General features: G+C 61.2%; 1 protein-coding gene across 8 annotated transcripts in view; it reads left to right on the forward strand.

Moving 5' to 3' along the window:
* Nucleotides 1-18,369, forward strand: part of EXD3 (exonuclease 3'-5' domain containing 3) — a 74,548-nt gene that overhangs the window by 43,294 nt on the left and 12,885 nt on the right. For 5 of the 8 annotated variants that reach the window (XM_059143649.1, XM_059143651.1, XM_059143650.1 and 2 more), the window contains exons 11-20: nucleotides 44-82; nucleotides 1,978-2,144; nucleotides 2,388-2,511; nucleotides 2,925-3,135; nucleotides 3,230-3,339; nucleotides 3,751-3,913; nucleotides 4,002-4,168; nucleotides 4,537-4,806; nucleotides 13,656-13,709; nucleotides 13,935-14,066. In XM_059143649.1, the coding sequence (XP_058999632.1) occupies nucleotides 44-82; nucleotides 1,978-2,144; nucleotides 2,388-2,511; nucleotides 2,925-3,135; nucleotides 3,230-3,339; nucleotides 3,751-3,913; nucleotides 4,002-4,168; nucleotides 4,537-4,806; nucleotides 13,656-13,709; nucleotides 13,935-14,066 (1,437 nt within the window). Of the gene's footprint in view, nucleotides 1-43; nucleotides 83-1,977; nucleotides 2,145-2,387; nucleotides 2,512-2,924; nucleotides 3,136-3,229; nucleotides 3,340-3,750; nucleotides 3,914-4,001; nucleotides 4,169-4,536; nucleotides 4,807-5,935; nucleotides 8,274-13,222; nucleotides 13,613-13,655; nucleotides 13,710-13,934; nucleotides 14,067-18,369 lie in introns of those variants that run through there. The other 3 variants (XM_059143655.1, XM_059143656.1, XM_059143654.1) reach the window with 3 other exon arrangements.

Genomic DNA, 18,369 nt, shown 5'->3' on the forward strand with positions numbered 1-18,369 from the left:
GGACAGTGTCTCCGGCTTCTAGAATTGTCTCTCACTCTTGCAGGGCAGCTGGTCTCGGGAGAACTGGACTGAGCACGTGCAGGTGAGTCTGGAGGGCACTGGTGACCTGCGTGAGGACCTGGCCCCTGAGAGCGTGCGTGCACACGTGCGGACTGGGCGTGGGGCGCACACTTGACGCGTGCGTGCCGCGGCCCAGATGTGCGGCCCAGACAGCTTTCCCGTTGGCCACAGGCTGGGTCAGGTCCCCTGGTGTCCCTGGCGGGTTGGGTAGCAGATGGTGTAAAGAAAGGGCTTCTCCCTTCCCAGCATAGGTTCCTGGACAAGGATCCAGACACGGAGCCTCAGGGCTGCCCACCCCACTCCGAAGCTCCGAGAGGCAGATCCCGACGGGTCAGCTTCGTGTGAGGGCCCCACCCGGGTGAGGCAGGGCCAGAGCGGCTAGGGGGCCTGGACCCTCCTTTAGCCCTCAGTGGACAGAGCCCCAGGCGGTAGAGAACACGAGGTTTGCTGGAGGCACCACAGTGTTGCCCAAGGGAATATTCTAGACCACCTTTGAGCATTGTCCTGGTCCAGGGCTCTGTGCCCCCTAAGCCCCAGCCCGAGAGGGAGGCAGCTGCCCCTCGGGGGGCTGCGGGGGTATAGAGGAGGCTGGACTGTAAGGCCGCTCCTGGGAGTGGGGACTCCAATGCCCACCAGGACGGCAGCCTGGACGGGACAGTCTAGAAGCTTCCGTCCTCAGGCATGAGCTGGAGGTGTGGCTCGTCGTGGACAGAGAGCTGTCCCCAGCCCTGGGTAAAGCCGTTCTGGAGGGCAGGGGGGGTGTGAGGGGTTCCAGGGGCAGCATGCATGGCGCCAGGGGCCACTTGATGGGCAGGGGACCCCCCTCCCCAGGGAGAGTCTGGCATCGGGCGTCCAGCGGGGGGCAGCCCTGAGCTAGCCCTGGAGTGCTGGGTGTGTGGGGTGGGTGGTGAGTCACCGGAGAGGAACGTGGACCCCCAGGGAAGGCCCGGAAGGCTGGTCCCCCCTGGGTGCCAAGGCCGAGGCAGCCGGAAGGGCAGCGGACATCCTGAAGAATGCGGAGGGTTTCCGCATATTGTCCACGTGGGAACCCGCAGCCTTTGGGAAGCGGATGGCCTGAGGCTGCTGGGGCAACAGGGTCGTCTGGGAGGGGCCCGGCCTGTCAGCCAGCAGGGGCTCCTCGGGCCAGAGATCAGGAGGGAGAGAGGCTCGGCCTCCCAGGAGGACGGGGTCCTGTCCTCTCCCACCTGAGTTACAGCAGCCTCTGACCTTGTGGACCCAGGGACTCAGCCAGGATGGAAACCCTCCTTCGGGGCCCTGGTGGTGCAGGTGGGCCCTGGGTGTCTCGGGACTGAGCTGACACAGGTGGGACACCCAGGGGCCGCCTGAGTCCCTCTGCTTCTGTGCTGGCCCCTGGTGTGGGAGACGCAGCCTGGTGAGGCCCCCATGTCCATTGCTACTCCGAGGGCTGCTTGCCCGTGTCCATTCTCTGGACAGGGGATTCAGGGGTGTCACACAGGCCCACCTTCCCCTGAGAATGTCAGCCAGCCCAGGGGCGGGGGCGAGGAGACCCGAGGGCAGCCCCAGGCTCAGGAGCAGGCCCCACCATGCGAGGGCGGAGAGGAGCAGGGCCAGGCAACGTTCTAGAAGGATAGGGCTGGTCCCAGGTCTGGGGGCAGGACTGTGTCAGTTCAGGCCTAGAGACGGACAGATGAGGCGAGGCTGTTGGGCTGGGCTGTGGACACGGGACGGCGAGCCTTCAACCCAGCCACGCTGGGGGCCCTCGCTCAACAGCGGGGTCGGCACAGAGCCACAGGCGTGGAGCTTCTGTGGCCTTCCTTCAGATCACAGCCCCCTGTTTTGGGACTTGTGAGGTCTGGCGGGGTGGGGGTGCCTGGGGGACTGTCCACTCCCTCAGGGCAGAGCCAGGCTGCACAGCCCCTCCCGTGTGCCCCGCAGGCCCTGGTGGGACAGGACGAGCAGCTGCAGGACGAGCTGCGGTGGTGGCTGGCGTCTCCCGACAACCAGGCCGTGGCCGCCCAGTGCGCCCTGGACCTCTCGCTGCCTGAGACGCAGCTGCCAGCCTCGGTGGCCACTGAGCTCCGCCGGCTCAAACTCCAGGGGCGGTAAGCACCCCAGGCTTGGCAGGCTGGTGAGGGGAGCAGGCGCTTGGACCCCCATCCCTTGGCAAGTGGCCCCGTGAGGCCTGTATGTCAACAGTTTGGGGAAGGACACTGCCAGCCCCCGACGTGCCCCCAGAGCCCCCCCTACCCCCGCCTCTCCAAGGTCTGCCCTGGGCCAGCTGGGCCGGAAAGGGCTGGGCTGGGGAGGGGGGCGGGTGCAGGGACCCACAGCCATGCTGTTTGTAGGGCTGCTGAGGTGCGCTCCGAGAGCCGGAGGGATGGTTACTATCAGCTGCCCATCGCCAGCGGGGACATCCATTTCCTGGCCTCCTGGGAGGACCTAGCCAGGCACGAGGAGGAGCTCCTACAGGTGGGTGTCTGACTCCGGGGGCTCTGTCCACACGTGAACCACGAGGCCCTCCATCCCAGCCCCCTAAGCGCCGCTGTAGAGCCGGGCACCCATACCAGACCATCTGGGAGACCCCGGGCCTAAAGCGGCAGCACTGGGCACCTGCCCACAGCCGTTTGGCTCTGGCCCCCCACTTGCGGCAGCTCCACACCTGTGCCATGGCTGGTCTGCACCCGAGGAGGCCAGAAGGAGTCCTTCGTCCCCTTCTGTGTGGAACAAGGGGCAGCCAAGGGCCAGGCCCAGCCCCAGTCCCCCAGGAGCCCACAGGGCGGTAGCACTGCCTCCCCTCACCCTCACCCTCGGGGGGCCGTACCCTCAGCCCCAGGCCTGTGGCCCCCGGGGGGGCCTCACCGGCTCATCCCAGCTCTCTACAGCCCGGCCAGGTGCTCGCTGTGGACCTGGAGTGGCGACCCTCGTTTGGCACAGGGGGCCGGCCCCAGGCGTCCATCCTGCAGCTGGCCGTGAAGGGCCGTGTGTTCCTGCTGGACCTGCCTGTGTTCTCACGGCCAGTGGGAGGGCAGGTGTCCCAGGCCTTCTCCAGGCTGGTCTCCCAGATGCTCTCGGATCCCTCCATCACTAAGCTGGGTAAGCAAAGCTCCTGCCACCCCAGGGGAGGGTGCTGGCACGAGGCCGGGGCCCCTTCCTTAGGTGCCTGTCCCACGGACCGCCCTCCCCGCAGGTTACGGGATATCAGGGGACCTTCGGAGCCTGGGTGCTTCCTGCCCTGCCCTCGCTCACGTGGAGAAGCAGCTGCGGGGCAGTCTAGATCTGCTGCAGGTGCACAGACAGGTCAGTGGGGCGGGGGGTGGGGGCCCTTAGCACAGGCCCGTGTCTGTGGAGCACTCGGGCCTCAGAGCATCTTGCGGTCGCCCAGGTCACCAGGGCCGTCCCAGGAGTGGGTGTCACCACATGTCCCCACACTTTCCCCAGAACCAGCCCTGCTTTGGGCCCCTCTGAGTTATCAGCGCATTTTGGGGACTAAGCTGTTAGCCCCAGAGCTGACCTGCGGGCAGGTCACCGTGTTCTGAGTCCCTGCGCCTGCCTGCCGGGGCGTCTGTGTCCTTCCTTCTGTGCGCGGTGGCTGTGGAGGCAGAGGGCCTTCCCCAGGCAGGGTCCCCATGTGCGACAGTGATGGCACGAGTGGTGGCCATCCCTCCTCCAGGGCAGGCCCCTCACTCCTGAGAGGCTCTGTCTTGGCAGATGCGGGTGGCAGACAAGCCGGCTCTAGGCAGAGGTGAGGCCAGGGGACCGCGGGGCCTCAGCCTCCTGGTGCAGCAGGTTCTGGGCAAGCCCCTGGACAAGGCGCAGCAGCTCTCTAACTGGGACCGGCGGCCACTGAGCGAGGGGCAGCTGGTGTACGCAGGTGGGCACCCTCTCCCTTCCCGAACATGCCCCTGCCCCACAACCCCGCGCCCCCCAGCTGGAGGCTGAGGCTGCCCCGTGACCCCCAGCTGCTGATGCCTACTGCCTGCTGGAGGTGTACCAGGCTCTGTGCAGAGAACCTGCCCGGTTCTGCCTGTCTGAGGACCTGGCCAGGAGCCTGAGGCCAGTGAACAGTGAGAGGCCAGAGGCCTGGGAGCTGCCCGGCCTGCAGGAGGCCTCAGCCTCGCCTTGGCCGGTGAGTGTGGCCCCTGAGGTCCCTTCCCTCGAGTTCTCAGGAAGACTCACTGTCCTTAGAATGAGGTCTTTACAAGGGAGGAGGCCTGGGGTGGGGGCAGTCAGCTGCTTCCAAGAGGGCCTGGGTCCCTCCACCGGAGAGAAGTGGGGCCCCAGGCCGGTGTCCTGTAGGAAGAGGAGTCCCCAGCCCTCTCCTGATGCCAGGCCTGAGCTGCTCCCGCCGAGGTCCGGGGCAGTATCTGGCGTGCACCCCAAGCCCCTTGCCCCGGTGTGCTGTGCACAGATCCCCAGCCCGCAGACCCGTGCGGAAGCCCCGGGGGCCGTGGCTGTGCATCACTGTGTTAGTCTGTTCTGGTCTCTCCTGCACAGAACACAGCGGCTCCCGGTTCTTCTCAGGGTTGGCCCTCAGAGCTCTCACCCCCGTCAAGACCAGGAAGGGGGTCAGGGGCCCGCGGGCTGAGCCAAGCCGTGTGGCGGGAGCCTGTGGCTGAGAAGCAGGACACCACCCCGGAGGTCCCCGTCAGGGCCTTCTGTGCTGTGTGCGACAGCATGCTCCATGGGCTGGCCCGGAGCCTGCGCTGCCTGGGGGCCGATGTGCTGACGCTGGGCGCTGGTGAGGACCACCGCAGGGCTGCAGAGGTGAGTGGGGCCTCGTGCCCACCCACCTGGGGCTCCGGGCCCTGCTGTCTCCCTGTCCTTTGGGAGCAGCAGCCGTGTTTGAAGTTTTTGGGGTGGAGGACGGGGCTCCCCTGGGTCCAGGGGCAGAGATGTCTGTGGCTGCCCGGCCCTGGGGTCTGCCGGTGGGAGCCCTCTCCCCTCCTTTGGGCAGGCCCCCACCGTCCGCCCCTTGTCCTGTGGCCCCTGGAGACACTGCACAGAAGGGGGCTGTGCTCGCAGCCGCAGTGGGACCCTGCTTGGGGGAACACCAGCCCCCGGGGCCACAGAGAGAACCTGGCTGGGGGAGGTCTCAGAATTCTGGGGTTGGGATGTGGCGTATGGGGGCAAAGCCATACACGGGTCCCCCAGCCGAGTGTTCCATCCACCGGCCTTCTGCCCAACCACAACCAGCCACAGCCGCTCTGAGGACGTTTTCTCGGCTGTGGTTGTGGTTCTGCCCGCGCTGGCGCTCGTTCTGGAAGGCTGGCCTCGTTCATTCGCCGCCACGCTTTCGGGGCTCACGGTCATTGTCGCGTGTGTTTGTGCTTCATTCCGTTTTGGGGCCCCGTAGTGCTCCGTTCACAGTGGACCATGGCAGTGTCCCCGCGCTCCCCGCGCGAGGGACAGTCAGCTGGGCTGCTTCCAGCAGTGCTGCCGCACGTGACACACAGGCTGCCACGTCATGGTTGTTGTTCGTATGTGGTTTCTTTTATGCATTTGCAAACGTGTTTCTAACAGAGGGTCCCCGGCTCAGCAGACAGCGGGCTGCTACGCCGAGACCACGGAGCCGTGGGCCTGGTCTGCCAGCAAAGGGGGCCGTGGCTCTTGCCTGTCTGCACAGGGCCCAGGTGCCCTGATGCCGCCAGCCCATGTGGGCGGGCACTTCCTGCCGCCACCCCCCACTGATGCAGAGGCCAAAGCCAGGAGAGCATTGGGGACCTGCTCAGTGCTGACCGCCCCCCCCCCCAACGCCCGCTGCCTGGTGCTGAGGCTGCCGGAGGGAGGGGCCAGAGCTGGAGGAGGACAGGCCCGGCCCGGCCAGCAGCGGACACTCACAACAGGGTGCCGGCTCTCCCCAGCTCTGGCCCCTCACGGGCTATCTCTCCCACAGGCCTGGTCCTGGCGTCTGAGGGAGGAGGTGGTTGTGCCGAGCTTAGCCCCGGCCACTGTCCTGGCACAGAACACCTGCTTCCAACCCCAGCTGAGTTGAGCCCGCGGCAGGGCTGGAACCGAGGCGGCCAGCCTGGCTTCTTGGGGACTCCACGCCAGGCCTTTCGGGTCACGGAATTCCGGAGCCGGGGGTGGGGGAGGTGCCCTCCCATTGACCCCCAAGAGTTCACGGGGCTTCCAGCGAACCAGGGGCCGGGTTCGGCTTTCCTGCTCCTTACCCTGCTGTGTTGCCCCGTGACTTTCTACATCGACAAATGGGATTTAAAGACATTAATTCACTAAGCAGCTGACCTTAAAATAGATTATTTTAAATGACTCAGGTGGGCCCAGTGTGGTCACATGAGCCTTTGGAGCAGAAACAGAAGTCGGAGTCAGGCCTGGGTAGGTGCCAGTGTGCCCGAGGCCCCACATCAGGCAGGGAACTGGATCCTGCCGGCCCTCGGGAGCCCAGAAGTGGATTCTCCCCAGAGTGTGGCTGCCGGCAGCCAGATTTTGGTGTGAGCCCTACGCCGGGAGCCAGCGGGACCGGCAGGACCAGCCGGCCGCAGAGCGGAACCGAGGGTTAGCAGCGGCTGCACATGCCGAGGAGCTTGGAAATCAATAGTGGCTGCAGGCTTGGGGGGCTGGGGTCTCCCCGAGAGAAGTCTGGCTGGCCTTGGGGGACTGCAAGTGGAAGGCACGGAAGGTGTGAGACAGGCAGGGTCTGGAACGTGCTGCCAACCCACACGGGACTAAAAACGCACGGACCTTCCCGTTCCTGGGGCCTGGGAGGTGGTACTAGTGGGTGGTCATACTTGGTGCCACATACCAGGGAGGTGTGAGCCAGACCTGGGCCGTGGGCTGGCGTCAGCCGTAGCTTCCAAAATCCCTTTAACTTGGTGCAAGTAGGCCTTTTGATCCAAGCTTTTAAGGAATTCTGGTTTTCAGTACATGTCTCCAGAGTGGGAGACGTCACACCGCTCGTCAGCGGGTGTAGACACTCTGGGCAGTGGCACTGTGTCCCTCACTTGCCGGGCAGGCTGTCCACAACGGAGGAGGCCTCCACACCCGGGGCCTCGAGTGGGAGAGGACAGGGGTCAGCTGGGGAAGGTCTTGTCAGGCGATGCGGGAAGTCTGTCTGGTACATGGCGAGAGATGCTGAAACCAAGTGCTTGATTCCAGAAGCATGGCCTGCGGGGGGCTGGGTCTGGCCACACAGAGGACAGAGAATGAGTTTACGGAAGGCTAGCAGGGGTCTTGCTGGTCTCCACCAAGCCTGAGCCCGCAGTCCCTCTGTGGAAGTCAGAATGCACAGAGGAAGTCTGTGTCCGTAGCAACCCCACAGCTTGTCACCTGCCCCTGACAGGCAGCGGACTTCAGGTGCACCTGGCCAGGTCCCCACTTACACCCCCGACGGCTGCTGCTTCCTGGGGTGACCCTCACTGACCCGCTGGGGCCAGAAGTGGTTCCCAAGGACAGTCTTCAGGATGCGGTCTCTGCATGAAGTCTGGGACCTCTGGCTTGGTCCTCGAGTCCAGTGAGGTGGGAGAGCACTGTGTCCCATGGGAGTGGTGTCCCCAGTAGTCTGTGGCCCGCCTGTGGATGCTCGTGGCTGAATGCCTGTAGTAGGAGAGATTCGGGTGAACATGCGTCTGCCACCTCCGGACATTCTTGTCCAAGTGAGGAGGATGTGGGCTCGGCGGCTGCTCTGACTGTGCCGGGCAAAGTGGCGGAGGAGGAATGGGCGTGGGGCCGCGCTTCCTGCTCACGGTCGCATGGGGACTGAGCTTCTGTCTCTGCCCCAAGAGCGAGCCCTGGGCCATCCCGCTGCGGGCAGCAGAGTGACGGCGTGAGTCCCCTTTGCCACGGGGCCCACCACCCGTCTCTTTTGCCACGTTCACCAGCTGCTGGGCCTCCAGTTCCGTGTGGGGCTTTGTAAGAAAATCGCCGAGCCCGACGCGGTCCTTAGCCCGGCCTGCCCACGAGGCGGGTCCCCGGCCCGAGGCAGTGGCTCCTGCGCACGGGGTGTCTGTCTGGGAGTCGGCGTCCGGGTGCCTGCGGGAGTGCCTGTGTGCCCAGCGCCGGGTCGGGCCTCCGGCGCCCCGTGTCCGCGGCTGTCCCCGGAGGTGGCACTCCCTGTGGTGGGGCCGTGTAGGGGTGGAGAGGGACGGCAGCACCACCCCAGGGGCCCCTTGTGCCTCTCGTCCGCGCGCTGATGGTGCCCCATGAGTGTGACTCCACGCTGAGTCCTCCTGGGGACCCTCAACACGTCTCCCCGAGTCTTGTCTGGGGCCTCTGGCTTTCCTCTTGTCTTGGCCGCCGGCGGGGTGAGCCTGTGGCCCGTCCCATAGGAGCGGCCAGGCCGTGAGGCTTCGCTCAGAGCCGCGTTGACCAGGAACCCGGGGGGAGAAGGTGGCGGGTTCACAATACCCCGCCTTCCGCCCTCGAGCACGGGTCTCCGTCCTCTCCCGTGGGCTTCAGACACGGCTCGCGACCTCCTCCACGAGCGCCTGTGCCTCGTTGGTCAGAGCTGCCCCAGGAATTGGCCTAAGGGCTGGTGTCCCACCCAGAAACCTGACGAAAGTGTCCTCGGTCCTGCCCACGCGGCGACCAGCTCCTCGGGGACGCACCACCCACAAACAGTGACACTTTTCTTCCTCCCTTTCCAGACCTTCCAGTTTCTGGGTTTTCCCTGTTCCCGTCATGTTCACTCAGATGTTGGCTCCAGGACAGTGGCACCCAGGAGCAGAAGGGGGGCCGTCCTCACTCCGCTTCTTGGGCCCAAGTAGGGTGGCAGCTGCAGACCCAGGCCAGCCAAGGGTGCCCTCCCGCTGCCGGCCCCACAGCCACTCCGATAAGCACAGAGGCCTGTTCCCTTTCCTGTGACACTGTGACCGCCGGCATCCTTCATTCCGGCCGGACCTTGCCCGTCCAGGTTGAACCCATCTTGGCCTGACCTGTGACCCTTTTCTGACACCCCTGGCTGTGGTTTCAAGTTCTTTTTTTTTTTTTTAAGATTTTATTTATTTATTGGACAGACAGAGATCACGAGCAGGCAGAGAGGCAGGCAGAGAGAGGGGGAAGCAGGCTCCCCGCTGAGCAGAGAGCCTGATGCGGGGCTTGATCCCAGGACCCTGAGATCATGACCCGAGCCAAAGGCAGAGGCCTAACCCACTGAGCCCCCAGGCGCCCCGTCCGTATCTTCTTGAGTCACTCTGGCAGTTTCTGCCTTTTTCTGGAGCGCATCCAGCCCGCCCCACGTCCCATGCGTAGGGATGGTGCTGCTGCTCGTGGGGCCCCGCCGCGTCCGCGCTCGCCCCGGTGCACGCTTGTGCCGCCTCTTCCGTGGCCGGCGGGTTGGTCAGCCCGGGACGCGCTTCCGCGTGACCGGGGTCTGGTCCGGGTCCTGTTGGGGTGTGTCTTCTGTCTCACCGAGGTCTGTTCTCAACGTCCCGTCACCTTCCTTCCGCTGTCCCGGGGTTGTTTCCCAGCCGAGTACTAACCTCCTTCATTCTTAGCCTCTTACTTTTATGATAGAAACATTCAAGATCATAAATTTTTTTCTTGAAATGCTGTTTTCCCTGCTTTCTGTCAGTTTTGATGTGTAGAACTTGTATTAGTTCGTGCTTCTAATGATCATTGAGCACCCGTGATAATTACTTCTTTAGCGCGTAGAGGACTGGCTTCCAATGTCAGAGAGCTTAGAATTTTGGAGCTTTTAGTTACTTTTTAAAAGTAAAGTTTCTAGCCTAACTATGGGGTGGTCAAGGGGCAGAGTCTGTATACCGTCCGCTCAGGCATTTGTGGGGACTTGCCTTGTAGCGGAGCAGATGGCCCTGTAGTGTTCCGCGTGGCTTGAGAGGAGAGAGATTCTCATGCTCGTTTCTGTCTCTCACAGACACACTCTCTCTCTCAACAGGTCAAGTTAATTAATGTGTTTCTCAAATCATCTGTATCTTGTTTGATGATTTTTCTGCTTAATTCTCTGTGCCGAAGTTCCCTAGGATGGTGGGTTTGTCTTACAGTTGTGTCAGAATTTGCTTTGTATGTTTTTAAAATGTGTTATTACGTGCGTATGCGTATATTTTTTAGAATTATTATATCTTCCCATTGAGTGAAATATTTTATAATTATGAGGTAAACCTCTTTGACTCTAATAATGCTTGTTGCTTTGCCGTCTGTCCTCACCCGCGCGGGCCCCGTTTCTCCAGCATTCTTCGGTCCGTGTCTGCGTAACATTCCTCACGTTTTCACTTTGAATCTTCCTTTATGCTTGTATATTAGATGTATTTCTTATAAACTGCTTCTAGCTGACTGTAAGAAAAAGTCTAGTCTGACAGGATTTGCTTTTCAATTTATCAGTTTAGTCTGTTTACCCTCAGCATAGCTGCTGACGTGCTCTGGGTCCACTTGGACTTCCCCTGACTTGTGCTTTCTGCTGGTTTTACATCTTCTGCTATTTTTTCCCTTTGTTTCTTACTATTCTTTTAGTTTCTTTATCCTTTTTACTTTTTATCCTATTAACTTGGAAGTTATAAGTTCTATTTCCATTCTTTTAGAGACTGTCCTAGAAATCTTACCATTGTCGGAAGTTAAAGTTAGGGCAGGGAGCTCAGAACAAGTCAGCTTTCTTGTTCCTGCCCAACTTACTTATAGCACTTTCTAGTGTTTAAACACAATGCTGTTTTTCTTAATTCTACAAATTAGACATTATCATGTTCGTCTTACGTATTGGGTGGTTTTTGGAGTTCATGTTGTGTAGATGTGCGTCGCGCAGTAGACTCGCTCTACGGAAAAACGGGCTCTTTCTTGCTGAAGGAACGTCTTTTCTACGTCCTTCCATTGGGGCTGTTTCCCCTGAAAAATCCCTCTGTCTTTTCTCTTCTGAAAGAGAACGTTGCTGGGCTTGTCACCGGAGTCTGACAGAACTCTGAGAACGACACGTCGTTTCCCGGCGTCCACCGTTGCTGCCGGGACGCCGGCCGCCAGTCCCTCATCGGTTCTGTGTGACTGTCGTGTTTTCGCTCGACCGTCGCTCTGTTGGTTCCGTCCTCACCTTTACTTCGGCTCTGTGTGTCTACTTGGGTTTCATTCATCCCCTAGATGTGTGCTTGTTATCACTACACGGTAACCACTTGATTGCTCCTTTTCTTACTTTAGTAGTGAAAGATACAAAACGTATCATCTTAGCCATATCTGAGTGCAGTTCAGTAAGGCTAGGGGCACTCGGTGTTGTGCGCTCACTGTCTAGCTCCAGACATTTTTCATCATCCGAAACAAAGGCTTCGTCCGATTAAACATCTCTACCCGCCTCCTCCCAGCCCCCGGCACCCACCGCCCGACTTTCGAGCTCTGAGTCTGGCCTCTCTGGTGCCTCCTGTACACGGAATCGCTTGTTGTTTGTCTTTTTGTGTCTAGACACTTGGCTCAGCGTGATGGCTTCAGAGTTCATCTGCGCTGTGGCGTGTGTCAGAACTTCCTTCATTTTTTTTTTTAAAGATTTTATTTATTTATTTGTCAGAGAGAGAGAGAGAGCGAGCAGAGGCAGGCAGAGGCAGAGGGAGAAGCAGGCTCCCCGCGGAGCAAGGAGCCCGATGTGGGACTCGATCCCAGGACGCTGGGATCATGACCTGAGCTGAAGGCAGCGGCTTAACCCACTGAGCCACCCAGGCGTCCCAGAATTTCCTTCATTTTTAAAGCTGAATAAATTCCAGGGAGTGTGTGTGTGTGCACGCACGCGCGCGCGCGTGTTTGGGGGCGGGGCTTCGCCCATTCGTCTGTTGATGACCACCTGGAACACTGGGTTCCTTTCCGCTGTTGACCGTTGGGAGCGATGCCCCTGTCCCCCGCGGTACACGCGTATCGGTCCGAGGTTCTGCTCTCGGTTCTTTTGGGTAAATGCCTACAAGTGCAATCGCCAGATCATCTGGTAATTCTATGTTCAACTCTTTGAGAAACTGCCACTGTTTTCCAAGGTAAATATACCATTTTATCACAACCGTTAGTGCATGAGGGCTCCATTTCTCTGTATCCTTACCAATCTCTCTTTTTTTTTTTTTTTGAAGATTTTATTTATTTATTTGACAGAGAGACACAGTAAGAGATGGAACACAAGCAGGGGGAGGGGGAGAGGGAGAAGCAGGCTCCCCGCTGAACAGGGAGCCCGATGCGGGACTCGATCCCAAGACCCGGGAATCATGACCTGAGCCAAAGGCAGGCGCTGCCTAACGACTGAGCCACCCAGGCGCCCCCCAACACTTATTTTCCTTAAAAAAAGAAAAGCCATCCTGACGGGTGTGAATATGTATCTCACTGTGGTTGGATTTGCATGTCTCTAATGATGAGTGACGTTGAACGGCCTCTCCTGGGCTTGTCGGCCGTCTGTACGTCTTCTTCAGAGAAACGTCTGCTTAAGCCTCTCGCCGACATTTCACTGGGTTATTTGCTCGCTTGTTGCTGGGTTGTGAGAGTCCTTTATGTGTTCTGGTATCAACCCCTGAGCAGGTACATGACTTGCAGGTATTCTCCCTCACTCTGTGGGCTGTCTTCTCACTGCTTCGGTGGTGCTCTCTGAGGTACAGGAGTTCTGTTCTTTCCATGGAGCCCAACTTCTCTATTTTTAGTTTTGTTGTCTGCGTTTTGGGTGCCGTGTCCAAGAAGTCCCCGCCGGACCCAACACTGACATTCCCCCCTCGTTTTAAGATTTTCGTACTTCGGCTCTTACAGTTTCGAGTGGGCTCTCGCATTCTCCGGAGGTAACCAGTGGTCGTTTAGAAATGAGCGGGACGCACCGATGGAGCCGTGTTGGGCGCTTCCGTGCGCAGCTGCTGTCGCCACATCCGAGCTCCTCCGCCCCTGCAGCCCGCGACAGCTGTCATTGCATCCCGAGCCCCTTTGCTAGGACACTTGTGGGCTCTGATAACGTCTTTGTTTTCTGACACGATGAGACATTCCAGCTTCGTTGGGTGCATTTTCTGCCGCAGACGCGGAATCAGCTGTTTCTCAAAAACGTGCTGACCCTCCTCCCTACTTGGAAGCCAGTCTGGACACAGGCTGCTCCTGGCTCTAGGGTGGGTTCTCTAGGCCCATGCGGTCGCCGGAGTGACGAAGTCCTTTCTTACACATGTAAGAAATTCACAGGGAAGCTTCCATTCGGGCCTGAAGCCCATTTCCTTAGTGTGAACTCACACCCCTCTCACACCCCCGTCTTCCACCCAGCACCGGCATAATGTGTCTGTTTTTGTCACAGTTCCCACGTGCCCGCTTCCGAGGGACGCCGCCAGCACTGTGGCCACCAGAAGTGCCGCCGCAGGGTTTGCTTCCTCAGTCTGTGCTGGGCACCTGGACGCACGCAGACACCGCGCTGGGCTTTTGCGGCCCTCGGGATCCCCCGCTCTGTGCCGCTCATTGTTTCATCTTTGGATCTTCAAAGATGGCTTTTTAAATTGTAATTTTGTTTGCAATTATGCAAAATGTTTGTAGGATTCTAAGACCAAATCTCTCCAATAAGGCAATGCCCCAGGACTCAGGCTGTGGGACCTGCTGTTTGCTCGGGTCCCAGACGGGGGCAGCTCTGGGCGACGGGCGGAAGGTGCCTTAGGGAGGACGGGCCGCGGGGGCAGACGCAGCCCTAGTTGCCAGCACCAGTGCGCCCCTCACCTGTCCATCTGCCTCCTGCACAGGTTGCCAGGCAGGAGGGAAGGATCATCTTGACCTCAGGGCTGCCGTACCACAAGGTGAGGGCCCCAAGAACGGCTCCCACCTGAGCCTCCTCTTTCCAAGGGAGCCTCAGCCTGGCCCTTGGGCCACCCCCACTTGGGGTCTTTCGTGGGGCAGATGGTTGCGGGGGCTGACCCGGCACTGTGGTCCCACCCTGGGTGGGCTAAGGGGAGGCTCTTGGCCCCTGAGCTGGGGGAGGGGAGGTTCTGGGCCTGCAGCCCAACCGCCCCACTTGCATGCAGCTCCGGGCCCAGGTCGGGGCTGGGCGCTGCATGTCCGTGGACTGCTCCCTCAAGGCCCGGCAGCAGGCAAAGGCCGTGCTCAAGCATTTCAACGTGCGCGTCACCCCTGCCGACATCTTCAGCCGCTGCCAGGTGAGTCCGGTGCATCCCCGGCCTGCCTTGGGCTGGTGTGTGAGCCCTGGGCTGTCGGGGAGCCGCTTCCGTGACGGGCAGGACCCAGCATGTCTCTGGCCGACCGCAGAGACCACATGCTTTGGGGTTTGTGTTCCTGCCGGCAGCAGCCACCCAGACCCCACGTTTCTTCCTCTTCCTCCCGCCCCCACTGAGGCCAGGAGGTGGCAGAGCTCTGGGGCTGGCACTGCCAAGGGCACAGCTCACGTGGAGCGCCTGTTCCATCGAGGCTTTTCCTCCCGTGTCCAGGGCCGGCCTCTCACCAGGCTTCTGGGTGAAGGAAAAGGAGCCCATGGACGTTGTGTCTGGTTGGGGGCAGGGTTCCCATGTTCAGAGGGCAATGTCCACGGCCACAGATGGCCACTGGGTCTGTCTCAACATCTGGAAAGTTCTGGGTGAAGAAATCGCCAGGTCAGGGCAGCCATGTCCAGGGTTAAGTTTGGGGTCTGGGGCCTGGCTACCGTCTGCTGATTGGGCCAGGGAGGGGGCGCCTGGGAGCTCTGCCCTCTGGTAGCCCCCCCCATGCCCTCCGGCTGAGTGGGAGGTGATGCAGGCTGGGGCCTCCGTGGGCTACAGCGGACAGAGGGCCTTGGGGTCAGTCCTAGCACGCTCCTGTGGCTCCCAGTGCAGTGCTGGCTAGTCCCAGGAGCCATGACAGAATGCCATCCTCCCCAAGCCAGGTGGCTCGGCGGATGCCGGGCCTCCCATCCATGGTGCAGGAGAGGCACGACCTCCAGCGGGGCCCGTGGCACCTGAACCCATGGGGCTGAGTCAGGAGATTTGCAGCCCCTGCGGTGTCTGTGTGCGCCCCAGGACAGGCATGCAGCGGAGTGGGAGGGAGGGGAGAGGGCCCCGGAGCCAGGCCTCAGGAGCAGTCTGTGCAGATCCCCTGGCCCCCAGCCCGCCCGCACGGACAGCGGACAGCGGCTGACCCAGTGGCGGGAAGTGCGCCGTGGGGCCTTTTCCTTCAGTGAGCTCTAGGAGGACAGGAACCTTGTCTGCTGCCTCTCTTTGTCTGTGCTCAAGCCGACAAGTGTTGTAAAGACCCCAGGACGTCCGGGACGCCTGGGAGGCATTTTAATGAGCTTTTCAGAGCCTCTGCTGCTAAGTTTTCTTGAGAAAACAGGAAGTTGGGTAGTTGGGAGGAAACCCCCACTGGCGCCCCGGGAAGCCTCATGCTGGGGAGCAGCCTGACCTCCTTCGGGCCTGTGAGGGCATCAGGCCACCACCCTCCTGCACAGGGAAGAGCGTCCCCAGCCTCGTGGCCCCGTCTGTCCTGTGCGTGCTGTGCCTCCTGGCCCCAGAGTCGGCAGCCCGCAGGCTGAGGTCCCCCCTGCCCCGCCAGCCAGGAGGGGCAGGCTGCAGGCTGCTTGAGAATGTCTGGGGGGCTGCCTGCTGTCCGCTTAAAGGCCAGGGCACAGAGCCGCACCACCGTGATAGGGGACCAGCCAGCGCCCAGGCCAGAGAGGGAGCACTCAGCCACCCCAGGACAGAGAGAACCTGTGGGGGTGGGGCGTACGGAGATGCTGGGGTCTGTTCTGGCTGTAGCAGGTGGGACACATTCGGGGGCCCTGACGATCGGGTGGGAGCACCCGCTGGGTCTAGAGCACCCGCTGGTGCCAGAGCAGAGGAGCGGGACCAGATTCAGGATGCGGCATGAGGCTGTGCTGGGCCCCTAACCAGTGTGTCTGGGCTCCTTGGGGTCTGGTCTGGAGGCAGATGCACCGGGCTGGGGAGGGGCATGGGGAAGGGGAAGCCTCAGCCCCCAGCTCCCTGCTCCTCTGGGGGCTCTGCCCAGCAGTGTCCCCACGAGGCCAGCCAGTTAGGATGGAGACAGCGTCCACAACCTGCGACCATGCAGCTGCGCTGGCCCAGATGCAGATGACAGCCTCCCTAGTACCAAAAGGCACACGGGGCTGGAGGAGTGCGGTGGGGTCCCAGGCAGAGACCTGTATGTGTGGCCACAGGCAGGGGCTGGCCACCGCGTGGGCAGCCAGCAGGGGCGCAGGTAGGAGGCTGTGTGTTGGCACCTGCTGACCTCTGTCAAGAAAAGGCCCGGGAATGCCTGGATGGCTCAGTAGTTAAGTGTCTGCCTTCGGCTCAGGTCATGATCTCAGGGTCCTGGGATCGAGCCCCATGTTGGGCTCTGCTCAGCAGGGAGCCTGCTCCCCCCCACCACCCGCCGCCTGCCTCTTTGTCTGCTTGTGATCTCTCTCTCTGTCAAATAAATAAATAAAATCTTTAAAAAAAAAAAAAGAAAGAAAGAAAGAAAGAAAAAGAAAGGGCCCTGGGAACCTTCCGGTCCTGGGGTGGCCCATGGCCTCCATCAGAGCTCAGTTCTACAAGAAAGTGCTCTGGCTGGGCCCCAGGGCAGGACCCTCCCTGGGCCCATGAGTGTGCATAAGGACCCGAAACGCCAGCATTACTGGGCCCGGTGGGCAGAGAAGGGGTCTCTGAGAAGCCAGAGTTTCTAAATTTGGACCCAGCCGTTGTCACCAGGGAGGCGACTGGGAAGGGTAGGAGGGCTGAGCTCACTCAGGGTCGGCGAGCTGGTAGAATTAGAGCCTGTTTTCAGGCCAGACACCCAGGTGTGCAGGCCAGGGCTGTGTGAGCCCCAGGTCCAGGCAGGCTCCGGCCACTTTCCCTCTGACGTGCTCCCAGAACCCCTCCACCATGGCATTCCCAGCTAAACCCAAGGAACTCGCCCTGAGCAACAACCAGGAACGGCCAGCCTCCCCAACTCCCAGCCCCGTGTTGGGGCGGAGGGATGCCATTCTCGGGGCCGGGCAGGGTGGACCAGTAGCGAACCCCAAGAGGCACAAAAGAGGTGCCCCACGGACACTCCATGGGGATAGCCTGAGGCTCAACACAGTGACGAGCTTGGCTCCGTGGGCTCCATGTCGTTCTGTGGGGCTCCGTGTCCTTCTGTGGGGTTCTGTGGGGCTCCATGGGGCTCCATGTGGTTCTGTGAAGCTCCGTGTCATTCCATGGGGTTCTGTATGTTTCTGTGGGGCTCCGTTTCATTCCGTGTCATTCTGCGGGGCTCCACAGGGCTCTGTGTCATTCCACGGGGTGTCGTGGGGGCTCTGTGTCATCCTGCGGTGTTCCACGGGGCTCCGTGGGGCTATTGGCTTGCAAGTCCATCAAGGCATCTGAAGGTGCTGTCCACTGACCAGCAGAGAGCACCGCATTCAGGACTGACCCCGGGAGGGCCTCTGTGCTTGGCCTTCAGGGCCCTGTCCCATGCTCCGGCGGACCTAAGCCCCAACGGGTGGCTCACGGCCTCCGCCGCCCCTGGCCCCGACTGGAGCGGGCGGCCTCCCCGGAGACCTCCCACTGCCAGGCTGACTTTCCATTTTCCTTCCCTTCTTCATGCTATTTTAGTGCCATTCCCAGAGGGAAAACCCGCTGGACACACAGCATTCCCAGAGCAGGCCTGGCCACTCTGTGGGCTGGTGCAGGGGGGTACAGGATAGATGTGCGGAGGGAGAAGGCCCAGGCCAGGGTTGGCCAGGTGCCTGGCCAGGGGTCTGTGGCCACGCCTCACCCTCGCACCCCTGACCCCAGACTGCGTGGACATTCCACGTGGCATGTGCTCCGGGCCCCACGGTCTGCCTTCTGGGGCGTCTGCCCGTGAGGACAGCGTGCCAGGGCCAGAGCCAGGTGGCGGAGGCCCAAAGTGGACAGGGAGATGGCCCACCTGCCCACACCAGGGATTTGAGGGGTCTCACAGGGGGCAGGATGGTGACCCCTGAAGCTGGCGACCTGGGCCTGGGATTGTCCATCAGGAACATCCGCCAAAAGGACATTCCCAGTGCTGTCCACCATGGGAAAATATTTTATCAAAGAAATATGAGTTAAAAAAAAAAAAAAAGCCTAAGTACGAACCCCTGACATGGCATAATGTCTATTTTTACTGTCCCTCTGGTCCCCCTCCACTGTGGTGGGGAGCAGGCCGTGGCCCCGTGTGGAAGTGGGGGAGGGTCCGGGGAGTCAGTGATGTTGGCCTCCGGAAGTGGGCACCCGGGAGGGGAGGCCTCTGCGGACGGTGACCCTGCCTTAGGGAGCTCTTGGGTGGTGCAGGCTACCGGATCCCCAGGAGGGAGATGGGCCAGAGAGGAGCCCACAGTTGGGGGAGGCCGGGCCTTGGGCTGCAGCCTCACAGGCACCCAGGAGGCAAGAGGGCTGGTCAGGGACCCTGGGACAGAGGTGGACAGCAGCCCAGACTGACCCATGACAGGGGAGGGATGCAAGCAGAGGGCTC

Source organism: Mustela lutreola, chromosome 12 (assembly GCF_030435805.1).
Source record: "Mustela lutreola isolate mMusLut2 chromosome 12, mMusLut2.pri, whole genome shotgun sequence".
In the NCBI taxonomy this organism is placed as follows: Eukaryota; Metazoa; Chordata; class Mammalia; order Carnivora; family Mustelidae; genus Mustela; species Mustela lutreola.